The following is a 13,081-nucleotide window of genomic DNA, read 5'->3' as shown; positions in this document are numbered from 1 at the left end:
TGAGAGTGAACAAAAGTAGTAGACACTAATTTTGCAAAACAGAACTTCCCGCCTTTCATTAAACTAAACTATGGCAATAGCATTCAAGAGCAAAGCACCCCATCTCATCATTGTAGACAGAAGAAATCCATGAGGCAAGCCTGAATGAGCATAAGACTGTTGAACAGTCAGATTTAGAACAAAAGCCTTTTCATGTGCAATTTTGTGTTACATTCCATTGACAGTATTATCTGAACTGAAAACTGTTTTTGCAACAAATCTTTATACTTGGCCAAAACAACAATCATTTGTACTGATCTCAAAAAATAAGGAGCATACGATCCTCAAGCCTCTCCTGCTACTCAATGAGATCATGGCTGGTCTGATTATGACCTCTATATTCCCACCAACCCCGATTCCCTTCTTGGTCAAGAAGTTATCTAACTTAGCCTAAAATGTATTTGACGCCGCCAAACCTCAAGGCTCTTGATAGGATTACTTCTATAAGAGAGTGGGAGGAGGAGAACGTAAAACATATTAAGGACAGGCACTGTACAGCATGGCTCTGAAATCGTGAAATTCAATGCAGTCTGAGACATCACTTCTCAGCGGAAAATGAGGTGTTGTTCCTCAAACTTGCATTGAGCTTCACTGGAACAGACTGAAGACAGAATTTAAAGTAAACCGCACAGAGGGTAGCAAAAGAAAGGGTAAAACTTCCATAGTCCTACTGGACAATAGGGCTGCTCCCTCATTAAAGAGGAGCAAACGTGTCTTAGGCGATGGGAGAGGTCAAAAATGAGTCCCCTTCATGGAACAGAACCCACATCAGAACCTCACAAACCATTCCTCCAGCCAAGTGAGCTAATTGACCCCAGAAGCAAATACAGTAGACTGGACTAAAAGTATAAGTAAAACACTGGATGGTACATTTTGGGCATTGGACAGTGAACAGGGAAGATGATGAATGTGTAAGTGTTACACCTTTTGTTATTACATGGGTGGAGGTTGGGGGGGGTTAGAGTGATAAAGTATTGGAAGCAATGGAGGAGTGGACCGGTGTGTCATTGGAGGGAACAGGTCTCTGCAGAATGCTGACAGTGGAGAGAAAGACGTGGGAGTCGATAGGTTGAGAACGGATATTGGTAGACAGCCTATCTTCAGAAGTGAAAGCAAAGAAGTCAAGAAGAAGTGTGGAAAGTGCCTGTGTGTGTGTGTGTGTGTGTGTCAGAGACAGATTAGATGAAGGTGAGAGAAGAGTTGAAGTTGGGGGGCCTGACTACGACTGAAACAAGCTATGTTCCATCAACGGACAAGAAGTACTGACTCAACATCAGCCACCTTAATCTCTTTGCTCCTCTCAACCACTCTCAACTGTTTTCCTCTGAACTTGCTACTCTCTCTTTTCTAAGGTCCAATCCAAACCTGCTGTTGTCTGGTCTGCTGACTTCTATTTGGCAGAGGTTGAGCACTAACTCTCAGACAATTCCTCTTATATCCCCTCTGGACTCTGACCTCACCATTGACCATCCAACTGCTTCCAGATCTATTGCTGGCCTCATGTCCTCTGGACATCTCTCCTCCATAGTTTTCACCTCAAAAGTGTAAAAAACACCATTTTCAAATATGTTTAAGTTCTGAACAGTCATATTTGACTCAAAATGTTAACCCTCTTGCTCCCTTCACAGATGCTACCAGATCTTCTGAATTTGTCCAGCATTTTCTGTGTTTGTATCAATGAATCCAATTCATTAACCTAAAATGATCAGCTCAGACTGGCAAAAATACAGAAAAGGCAGGAGAAGATAGACTAAGAACCTGAAAAATGGGAACTTAAAATGAGAAAGTACTAAGTCAGAGGTGTTCTCATTTTGCCTTGAATTACATGCATGAGTTAAAGCAGTGTCCTTGTTTAAGGTCACTCTGACATTAGATACTATCTATCTCATGGACATGAGAAATGCTGGCAGTCACAACTAAACGAATTTCAACATAGAGTCCCGAAATGTGCAATTCTTTCCTTACGATAATTAAAGGTTTATACATTAAATGCAGAAGTTAGCTAACATTTTTTTCATGCCATTAACAATGCAATCAAGACACATTTAGCCATTTGAAATAGAAAACCTTTTTCTGAGTAATATTATCAAGTTTGAGCAATCCAGTCTTCAAGGTTTCATAACAGTGATCTGATTGACAACTGAAGGATGACTGGACCTGAAACATTAACTCTCATTTTTCTCTGCAGTTGCTGCCAGACCTGCTGAGCTTTTCCACCAATTTCTGTTTTTTTTTTAACTGAAACAAGTCAATGCAACCAACTCTGAATAATATTACTACAATCCACTTCTCAGTGATTTCAATATTTAAAAGCTATTTTACGGCCACTCTATGTTGCAGAAAGATTCTACTAAATGCCTTGCATAAATCTGTATGTATTCACCACTTCTCAGTTAACTAACATTAACAAACAAGAACTAACATTGCTTTTAAGAGTTTTTATGCAACACTTGTACACATGATCTTTTAATGATCATGGCACTTCGGAAATGATGACAGCAGGACTCAGAGGAAGATACACAACCACCCAGCAGAGAGGAGGACAGCAAAACCATCTTGTATTATTCACAGTCATTAAGTAGTCGCACAACCCCTTCCAAACTCTCAGTCCTTATGTTGAGGATACGTGGCCCTTTTTTTTAAACCCTGCAAAATAACTGCACAGATGCCAAGTCACCCTTTGTTTACTTGTGCACATTACATGGGCTCTGATCAACCAGTTTAAGCCAGTCCCCAGATTAAGACGACTCCGAACCTCCTCTTTATGTCTATCAGCCAGGGCACCCTAACTGGCCCAGGTTAACCCCAATCAAGGATCTCAATCAGTGAGAGATCCAACTGGCCTTCGTTCCAACCACTACACCCTGCAAAGCTGGTAATCCTCAAAATAGTGGGAGAAATTCCCACTATTTTGAATTAGCAATACTCTGAATATGGGGCTAAAATCATTTTCATTCATCTCAAGTTTGTCCTACAGCAAAAGCAAACAAGAAAGGAAAGCAAAAATGGTGCTGTTTTAAGGCAAGTTCAGGATAATGGTTATTATTCAAAATTGTGTTGGACCAAAGCAATTTGTACTGTAGGACATCATTCCCCAGCTCAAGGTCTAAGACTTTGCTTTCCTGTTGCCTCAATCTGCCTCTATAGGAAAAAAAATGTACTTTATTATTCATGAATGTATTTCTCCAGCCTGTTTTGAACTAGAGAGACTGCATGAAAGAAAGTACACTTGAAGCAAACAAAGGGAGAATAATGGAGGAAAGAAGACAAATTTGATGCTTTCAATTAAATTGTCAGAGCCACACTACCTGAAAGCACTCCTCTCTCTCGTCAGTAAAAAAAAAGCAGTCGGGTAAATCAGCCAGTTCAGTATCACTTTCAACTCAAGTCTCAAGGCAATGTTCAGAAATGCAATGGCCATCAATTAGAAGGATCAAGTACAGTGAATTTCTGCTGAGTGAATAACTATTTTTCCATGACAGCTGTGTGTATGGAAGTATCACCAAAGGAAAACTTAAAAGTTAAATTATATTTCATATTATTGCCAGATTTGTAACATTTGGTCAATAAAAATGGAAAAGTGAATGATACAGAAGAAATATAATCTCAAGATCAAAATCATAACATTTATAAGTAAACACACATAAATTGCTAGTTTAATTTTCCATTCATTTCCCAATGCTTCCTACAAGTAGTTAAGTGTCTGCACTGCGTTTTCATATCTGTCAACAATCCCTGGCACACCTTGTCGTGACTATTCACAACAGTAACTGGAAGACTCTGGCACACCGAGTTCAATTTGTTCTTGCCTGGCATATCCTTTCCACCAAGGGTAAATGAACAGCCAGCTGGAATGGGAACCTTAAATGACTCTTAGCTCATACCTCAGTCAGGATCAAGAGTACTGACATCAGTTACAATTCCATCGCTTCACTTGAGATGGGCCATGACGACAGGGTCACATCTCAGACACGTTCCTAGCTCAAAAAGACACATTCCCATTTCCGATTCCAAATATCCAGAACATTTTAGGTTCTGCTTTGAATTTATAAATAACAGATAGCTACAAGATTAGTCACCTTCTCATGTTTCACACTGACGAGGTTTAACACCTGGAAAACATATCAATCATTGCATTCATAATGTGCTACAAGTCCAAAATGTGTTTAAAAATCACTCGCCTCTACATAATCTCTGAAGAGGTAGCGCCTGTATTTTTCTCTCAGCTCTTCGTTAGAAATCAAAGGAAAAGCAAAGTCCTCAGGTGTTCGGAGCAGGCAATCTTGTGCCATACAGGATATACCTAGCAAAACATGCAGCCTTGTTACAATCAATCATTAAAACAAAATCTGGCAACAGTTTAGACAATCAGATTATGAAAATAAATCTTTACACATCTGCAGTGTTCACCATACAATGCTGTATGTTTCCCCCAAGTGAGATTTGGGGTAAATAATAGATCTTTCATGAAGCACAATTATATGCACTATAATCTTACCTCGAATAATGTTTCATGATCACAGCATGTCTATGCTCCAGGCCTCAGTTCTACCTCCTTGTGGATTAATCAAACACATCCCAAAGAGACTGAGGAGACTTCAAATTCAACCAGGAACAACTGCCCTGCTCAGTTCAAAAATATTTGGAAAAGCCTGAGGGAGGGAGGTACTTGAGCTCTGTTGGACATTAGACGTAATGGAGAAGGGAAGATTTCTTGCCCTCAAATTTAATCAAACTGAAAATGTTCACATGCTTCTTAGGGCTTAGCAGACAGTGTAATAACAGAGTTCGTTCTAATTATTGTCCAATTTAACAGATATCAGCCATTAGCAGAAGTGTCTCAGTGGATGTTGAACAGGACTCAGTGGTGATGTTCACCTGTGGAACACATGGTTCAACACTACACACACAATAACCACTTGGACAAAAGTCCAGAAACAGGCCAACATCTGCTGCCATGTACTTCAGCCCAGAATCAGAATTGTCAAGGGAAGACAGGCATGCAGAGACAGAGTCAAAGAATTTGAAAGATATATTAAAATGGCATACTAATAGCCATTATCAGAGTAAGTGCATTTTATAGAGCTTTTAATGCCTATGGATAATAGCCCAATTTTTATCACCTTCGAAACATTTAAGGCGGTGCTATTTGGAAACATGGGAAATCAATATTCTGAATCAAGATACAGCCCAGACCATTTAGATAATATGGTTATTCTAAATTTAAAATCATAGAATTTTACAGTAGAGGAGGAGTCCGTTCAACCCATCCTATCTCTACTGGCTCCTGAAAGAATCACCAAGTTAGTCCCACTCTCCAGCCCTCTGTCTTCACCACTTCCAAATGTATATCCAACTCTCTTTTGAAACCTCCTATGGAATTCACCTCCACTACTATCACAGGCAGCACATTCCAAATCTTAACAACTCCAAGCAAACAAGTTTCTCATCTCACTCCGAGGTCTCTTGCTGACAATCTTGAAATTATGACATACCAACTAGTGGAAACAGAATACCCTTTTTTACCCTATCAAAGTTGTTCATAATTTTGAACAGCTCAATAAGGTCACCTCTTAATCTTCTGGAAGGATAATAAACCCAATTTCTTAAATCTTTCCTTCTAAAATCCTTCACTCCTTATATCATTCAAGTAAACCTCCATCAGGCAGAAGATATAAAAATTTGAATACATGTACGAATAGATTCAAGAACAGCTTCTTCCCTGCTGTTATTAGACTTGCGAACAGACCTCTCAAATGTTAATTCTGATCTCTCTGCACCTTCTCTGCAGCTGTAACGCTGTACTCTGCACAATTAGCTGATACATTTTGTATGGTCTGATCTGCCTTTCTAGCACACAAAACAATACTCTATGCTATATCGGTACATATGACAACAATTAATCAATCCTTTGAACCCTCTCCAGGGCTTTGACACCCTTCCTTAAAAAAGGTGCCCTGAACTAAATACTATACTTCAAATATGGCTGGATTAATGATTTGAAGTATCACCTCCTTGCTTTTATATTCTATGCCTCTATTCATAAACTCAAGGACCCTATAAGATTTCTATAAGCTTGTATAACAAATAAAACACTGAATTGACTCTGTCTGCTACAGGTCTCAAGTGAAATAATGAGTATAACCAACCCTAGTGTGTGGAAATTACACCCCAGCTAGAAAGCAGAAGGCATCAGCAACAAGCAGCAAAGAATCAAAACAGCTATAAGCACCTAGAGCCAGAATATTATACAATCCTCCGATGAATTTCTAAATAACATACAATTCATGCCACTAGCAATTCACAAGAGCACTCTGTCAAATTGCTGCAATCAGGAGCACACTTCAAACTAATTCAATAATAAGGAAACTTACCAGATGTAAAGTCTTTATAAATATGCAGACAATAAAAAGGTTTGCTTTTCTTCAACACAATTTTAACACTGTCATTTTTTTCAAGACAAAGTTTTAAATTAAGACTGTACGTCAAACAACCCTGTGGTTCCTGCCTGGGTGAAATTATAATCTTTGGAGACACACTTGAAATAGAAACATACTGTTATTAAGAAGCCAATAGCTCTGGATCATGATAATAAAAACTGGTCTACAAGAGGCTTCTTGATGTATTCCAAAGGCAGTCATTAGACTGGATTTACTGTGCTATTTCAGGGCTTTTGCCCGAAATGTCGATTTTCCTGTTCCTCGGATGCTGTCTGACCTGCTGTGCTTTTCCAGCACCACTCTAATCTAGACTATGGTTCCCAGCATCTGCAGTCCTCACTTTTGCCTATTTCAGATGACCATTCATTTGGATGCTGCAAGCATTTCTTTGTACACAGATTGTTTTATATCTAATTTACTTTGTTATTATCAAAGATCAACATACAAACATACCATCAACAATACAGTAAAGAACATTACATGGAAGCTTTGAGAAAAAGGTGAGCTTTCTAATTTTAAATTAACCTTGTGTCCAAAAGATTATATAAAATCACACTGCATGCTCCTGCACATTTTCAGTCACCTATTCAGACTCATTTGGGAAAAGTAAATGCTCGGAATAAACTGACCTCAAATCATTTTGGGGAACAAAGCTCACCGTTAAAGATTTCTATTGCAGTCCATCCAAGAGAATCTTTCCTTAACATTTCTAAGAGGCTCAAACCGTAACCTTTTCTTATTTCCAGATGTTGGTTCACCTAATGTCTGTTCCAGCATTATTATGTGGTTTTTCAATCCAAAGATACTTCAGACCTACCAAGCCATTTTCTAAAATATCCATACTTTCCTGAAATTTTCTCTTTCAAAAGATGCATTATGATTCTACGACACACCTGCAGCATATCTACAATCTGAAGCCCACCAGGGTAACCAGATAGCAAACCCCTTATCGCATCCTGTTGCGACACAACAGACTGACAATGACCATTTATCCTTAAGACAAAAAATGCCATCAACGTATAAACTGTTCACTCTGTAATAGGACATAAATTGCCTCAATTCATCTGTATAAAAAAATGTACTGCAAATGCTGGAGATCTGGAATAAAAACAAAGTGCTGAAGAATCTCAGCAGGCCTAGCAGCATCTGTGGAGAGAGAAACTGAGTTCACTTTTGAATCTCATATCTCTTCTTCAAAATCCTTTGGAACTGAGAATCCTCACTGAGAAAACATGAGGGACTGAAGAGCCCTGCAGTCTCCCGCTCCTCAAGATGACAATCTGGTATCAAACAACATTTGGAACCTGAGAGACAGCTGATTAATTTCAGCACTTTTTTTATTTTCCATTTTGGGGAGAGAAAGACTTTTCTAAGTCATCATTCACTGATGATACTAACTATCTGGCCTTCTCATCTAAATGCCCCAGTAGTAACTACTTAAAAATAATCTTTGGTCAGTCACAGAGATAGATTGGTAGCTATGCAAATACTTTTATCCTAAAGCAACTGTAAACCAAACTGAAAGACCAACCCTTCCACCAGTTTTAGACGTTGGGTAAACCATAAACAGATCATGTGGAGGTGCCGGTGTTGGACTGGGCTAGACAAAGTTAAAAAGCTCACAACACCAGGTTATAGTTGAACAAGTTTATTTGGAAGTACTAGCTTTCAAAGCGCTGCTCCTTCAAACAGGGGTCTAGAATAACCGATCTGTGTCCTATGAATTTGTGTCCTATGATCCTGCCCCACTTACTACCTAACGGAAGAGCAGCACTCCAAAAGCTTGTATTTCCAAATAAACTTGTTGGACGATAACCTGGTGTTGTGAGAGTTTTAACTCTGTCCACCCCCGTCCAACACCTCCATATCATGGCCGAAAGTAATGCCTTATCTGGCTGGCTCTATACAGGGGTGTGAATGATGTTCACAAAGATACACACTGTTCCTAAATTTAAAAAGACATTTTGGACAGAAGACTATTTGAACGACAGACGACAAAATTCTTGCAGGTTGTCATTAGAAAACCTGACTTCATGAATCCTCATATTTATCACAATATCAATTCCTGGACTCACCCACTCCAATGCCATCTTTCACCAGTACAGTGCTATGTTGCTCCCAACAACTGCGGCAGAATGGATGGTGGCAGGGTAAGGACAGTAAATTCTCCTTTCGAACTGACTGCAGGCATACACCACAATGATGAGAAGAATGGATGAACGTCTGGAAAACAAAATGAAATACTGAGTTGCATTGATCACCAACATCACATATACTAACAGTGCTTTCTGTTTCTTGAAACTTCTGAAAATTAAATGCAATTGTGCATTTCAAGCACTTACATTTTTTGCTGTTTTCGGCTGAACTCTGGCCTCCACCAGAAGCTGAGTTGGGTTAGATTTGTGCCTAAAACAAAAAATGATGACACTCAAATAGTAACTTTGTCTAATTCACACTGGTTTAATTAACTTAACCGCACCAAAGGCTCGTTAACAAAATGGAGGCGTATGCGAGAGAAGGTCAGTGTCAGCTTGAGTTTTTAAAAAAATGTTTGAACAGAAGACAGCAAGTCATTGTAAATCCAAAGTAGGAATAAATTACTGCTGATGCTGGGATCTGTACTGAAAACAAAAAATGCTGGAACTTGCAGCCGGTCAGGCAGCATCATGAAAAGAGAGCAAGCTCACGTTTCAAATTGAGAGGACTCTTCATCAGAGCTGACATGAAGTGTGAAAGGGGCAGTATTTATGCATTAGTGTGGGGCTGGTGTGCTGGGGGAAGAAAAGGTTGCTGATCATATAGGTGCAGATTAAGTGGTCAGAATGTGAGAAGGACAGAACAGTAGTGTGTCAACTACCAGACTGGAAACAGATGGTCTCATGGGAGTTGGAGGGGGCGGGGGGATGGGAGAGAGGAGATGGTGACAAAGAATGCAACAAGTAAAGCTCAAATCATTAGCTTGCTCTCTCTCCATGGATGCTGCCTGACCTGGTGAGAGTTCCAGCATTTTTTGGTTTCATGTCATGGGGGCATATGGTTCTTTTATTGGGGATGGTAGACAGTTGTGTCTCCCACAGGTCAGTGCTCAGATCGCTGTCTTTTTTGATATATAAAAATGAGCTGGATATTGCAATACAGATTAATATTTCAAAATTTGCTGATAGTATCTGGAGGTATGCTAGACAGTAAAGATGAGGTGAACCAATTGCAAAAGGAGAGGTTGGTTAGGACAAAGGGAATTTAGTACAGAGAAGTGGAAGGTGAAACATTTTCGTTTTCAGGGATAAGCAGAGGGAATATAAACAAAATAGCACAATTCTCAAGCATGTACAGTAAGTAGCAGTATATATGGACAGCAGTTATTAAAGCACATGTAATCTTGGCCTTCGTCACTGAAGCACTGAGTAGAAAACAACGTAATTACGCTGAATCTTTATAATTTCTGGCCAATCATTATGGTTGAGGTGTAACCACAGCAGTGTGCCCAGTTCTGGCCACCACATTAGGGAGCATATGAAAGTGGCTACAGAGAAGTTTTAGCATAGATGGAGGATTTGCCATGGATGAAGGATTTCAGTTAGAAATTAGATTGAAGAATTTGGGCTGTTCATTTGGAGCAAAAGAGAACAAAAGGATATTTAATACATATGTTCAAGGTTTAGATCAAGCCAACAAAGAAAAATCTGAGCAAATATGCATAATCTATCAAGGAAACTAGATGGATACTTGAAGGAAATAAACTTGCATAACTGTGGATGTAATGATACAATGGGACAGATTAAATTGTTTTGACAGAAAGCCAGGACTTTCTGGAGTGAAAGACCTCCTCCTTCTGTGCTGTACATTGACTTAATGCATTTCAGACAAAAGTAACAAACATGAGGGATAAATAAGTAATAAATCTAAAGAAACAGAAGGATTGAATTGGAGGAAACGCATTGGGAGGAGACTATGGGATCAGAAATAGTGGTACCGACCAAATGGGCTCTTTTTCCTGATTAAAATGCTCAAAAACAAGCATGTAACATAACTATTAAATCCTCCTATAGCAAGATCAACCATACAATGTGTGTAGGCAGATGACTATGGACTTGCTGGTGTAGTGGTTAAGGTACCACACAGGATACTACATAATACAGTTGAGAGTGTGGTGCTGGAAAAGCACAGCATCCAAGGAGCAGGAGAATCAATGTTTCGAGCATCAGCCCCAACAAACCCAAAACCTTCAGAAACTGTTCTCTTTCCAGAAATCTTCTATATTAGCCAAGGAATAGAGCTTAAGAGCAGGGAATTTATGGTGGCACTGTAAAAAGTTGGTTAGCCAACAACTGGCATAGTATTCAGTTCTAGAATCCACATTATTGGAGGGGAGTGATTGCAATTGCACTGGTGAGAATGCAGTGGTGGCTTACCAGGATGTTGTATTTGGGGGGGGGGGGGGGGGGGGTGGAGTGCAGCATGGTGCTGATGTACGAATTTATGAGGGGTGTAGACTGGAGGAGACTTTTCCCAATGGTGGAGGGATCCAGAGGGCATAGATTTCGATTCAGGTCAAGAGATTTAGAGGGGACATGAGGAATGCTTTTTTCATCCAGAGTGTGGTGGGAATCTGGAACTCACTGCCTGTGTGGTGGTACAGGCAGAAAACCTTGTAATATCTAAGAAGAATTTAGATGTGTGCCTTGATATAGCAAAAGCACAAGACTATGCACTAAGTGCTGGAAAATGGGATGAGAATTATGAGATAGTGGTTTTTAACTAAATAGACCAATGGGCCTCTTTCTGTTCGACAGAGTTCTATGACTCTATGAAGGTCTACTGCATAAAAAAAAAGGTCACCTACAGACATTATCTTCATATCCTGATAAATTCCATTCAATGACATATCCAATGTGTTTCTCTCAAATCGAGCATTAACTCATCTTTTCTCATTAAAGGTGCTAACTTGGCCCACTATGTATATTTAAGGAAGAAAGCAAAATTATCAGAGTGTAATAGATCAAATTTCAATTAAGCCTGTCTATTGAGAACCATTGGATGACAAATACAACATAATCCAGGCCACCACTATGAAAACTGGAGTGCAGCTAACAGATACAAAAGTGAAGAATAACTGTAGCAGTTAAAGAATAACCTCACCCAAATGGTTACATTCCTGTTACCTGGAAGAAACAATAACTTCTTCAAACAGTGAAAATCAGGAGCAGTCTGTCTGATTTCAGCAACTCAGGAGGCTTAAAGAGTTCAGGCTGAAATGGGCTTGCTGCGAAAATGGTGGAACTGGCAGGAGCTTCAATCAAGAGGTGGTCATGTCTTAGACACACATTCCATTCATTTTGCAGTTTTCAAATTTCAGGATAGCAATGCTTTTTACCTCCCTTTGCTTTTCCTTCCTTTCACAAACAAGGTTGTTGTCATCACCTAGCCCCCACCGTTTGATATACCAATCAAAAAGTGGGTTTCATCACACACAATTTTCAGCTAGGTTTCTCAAACTAGAAGCAACTTCTTCTCTCAGTGATCTCCATCCAAGATGAACTAAAACACAATTCATGAAAACAAATAACAGTATGCCCAAGACAGCAGGATTTAGAAACTTACAGCACTGCATTAATGTTTTTAGTTGCTGCAAATAATAAGCATTATGACATATTCCATCATTTTTCTGCATGTACACATCTTCTCCACAACTTACACAGATGCAAATATAAACAGGCTGCAGTCAGGATAGTTTAAATAAAGCCAGAGTTGTCAGCAAAAAAATAAATCATGGATTAGAGCAAGATGTAAAGTCAGGCTGGTGTACAGACATGTCAGGTTGCAAACACAAAGTAACGTTAGAACAGAGGAAGATATTCCTTACCTTTCTGAAATATCAGAGGTTTTCCAATGAAAGTTAACTAAAATAAGCTTTGCTACAGATGGCTGAACCTGAAAATAAACAGGAGTGAATGAGACACAAATAAATTGAACAGACTAGGTCACAAATAAATCAAGTCTCCCAGTACCACAAAGCTCCAATGCAACAATCCTTTCTGCACTGCCATATACAGCTTGACTGGGCAGCCAACTTGTCAACATTTTAATAGACACACTCCCTTAACTGTATATTGTCATGGTACTATAAGGCATGAATACCATCACTCAAAAATAACTCATGTTGACATTACTCTATTCCCATGACTTTGCAATATTTTCCCATGTACTGCAAAATGGCAATTTTTTTTGTCAAATAGATACAAGAGGGGGAGCTATTTGGCATAAAAATTCAGCAGATGTTCTTGTCAGCAGTAGTCCAAGCCCTAATTAAAAGGAATTACAATTTTATTCTGCTGGCTGTCAGTGTGCTGGGTGAAATATGCAATGCAGTCTTAACCTAGTTTCCAACTGAAATAAACCAAGTGCCGTAATATGGCATTCAACTGGAAAATCACTTTCAGCAATTGTGGAAATTCCAACTAAAGAGACCATTAAAACATTGTCAAGAGGAACATTAGGAATTAGAAGGTTGGAGAGAGGCATTGTTGAGAACATGCTATCAGAGGCTTAGCTTGACTACCATATCAAACTTGAAGAATACTTCAATTTGGTCTCCAGTAATT

General features: G+C 39.2%; 1 protein-coding gene across 1 annotated transcript in view; it reads right to left on the bottom strand.

Moving 5' to 3' along the window:
• arih2 (ariadne homolog 2 (Drosophila)) overlaps positions 1–13,081 on the bottom strand; it is a 97,231-nt gene that overhangs the window by 51,880 nt on the left and 32,270 nt on the right. Inside the window, exons 3-6 of the mRNA XM_087994081.1 lie at positions 12,343–12,410; positions 8,822–8,885; positions 8,555–8,702; positions 4,221–4,342 (exon numbers count right to left, since the gene is read on the bottom strand). Coding sequence (XP_087850207.1) covers positions 4,221–4,342; positions 8,555–8,702; positions 8,822–8,885; positions 12,343–12,410 — 402 coding nt within the window. The remainder of the gene's footprint in view (positions 1–4,220; positions 4,343–8,554; positions 8,703–8,821; positions 8,886–12,342; positions 12,411–13,081) is intronic.

The sequence above is a fragment of the Chiloscyllium plagiosum genome, unplaced genomic scaffold (assembly GCF_037043375.1).
Source record: "Chiloscyllium plagiosum isolate Xiang-an unplaced genomic scaffold, Cpla_swu_hap1 HiC_scaffold_14, whole genome shotgun sequence".
Classification (NCBI taxonomy): domain Eukaryota; kingdom Metazoa; phylum Chordata; class Chondrichthyes; order Orectolobiformes; family Hemiscylliidae; genus Chiloscyllium; species Chiloscyllium plagiosum.
The sequence above is the reverse complement of the archived record's forward strand: the minus strand, read 5'-3'. Positions and strand labels throughout refer to the sequence as shown.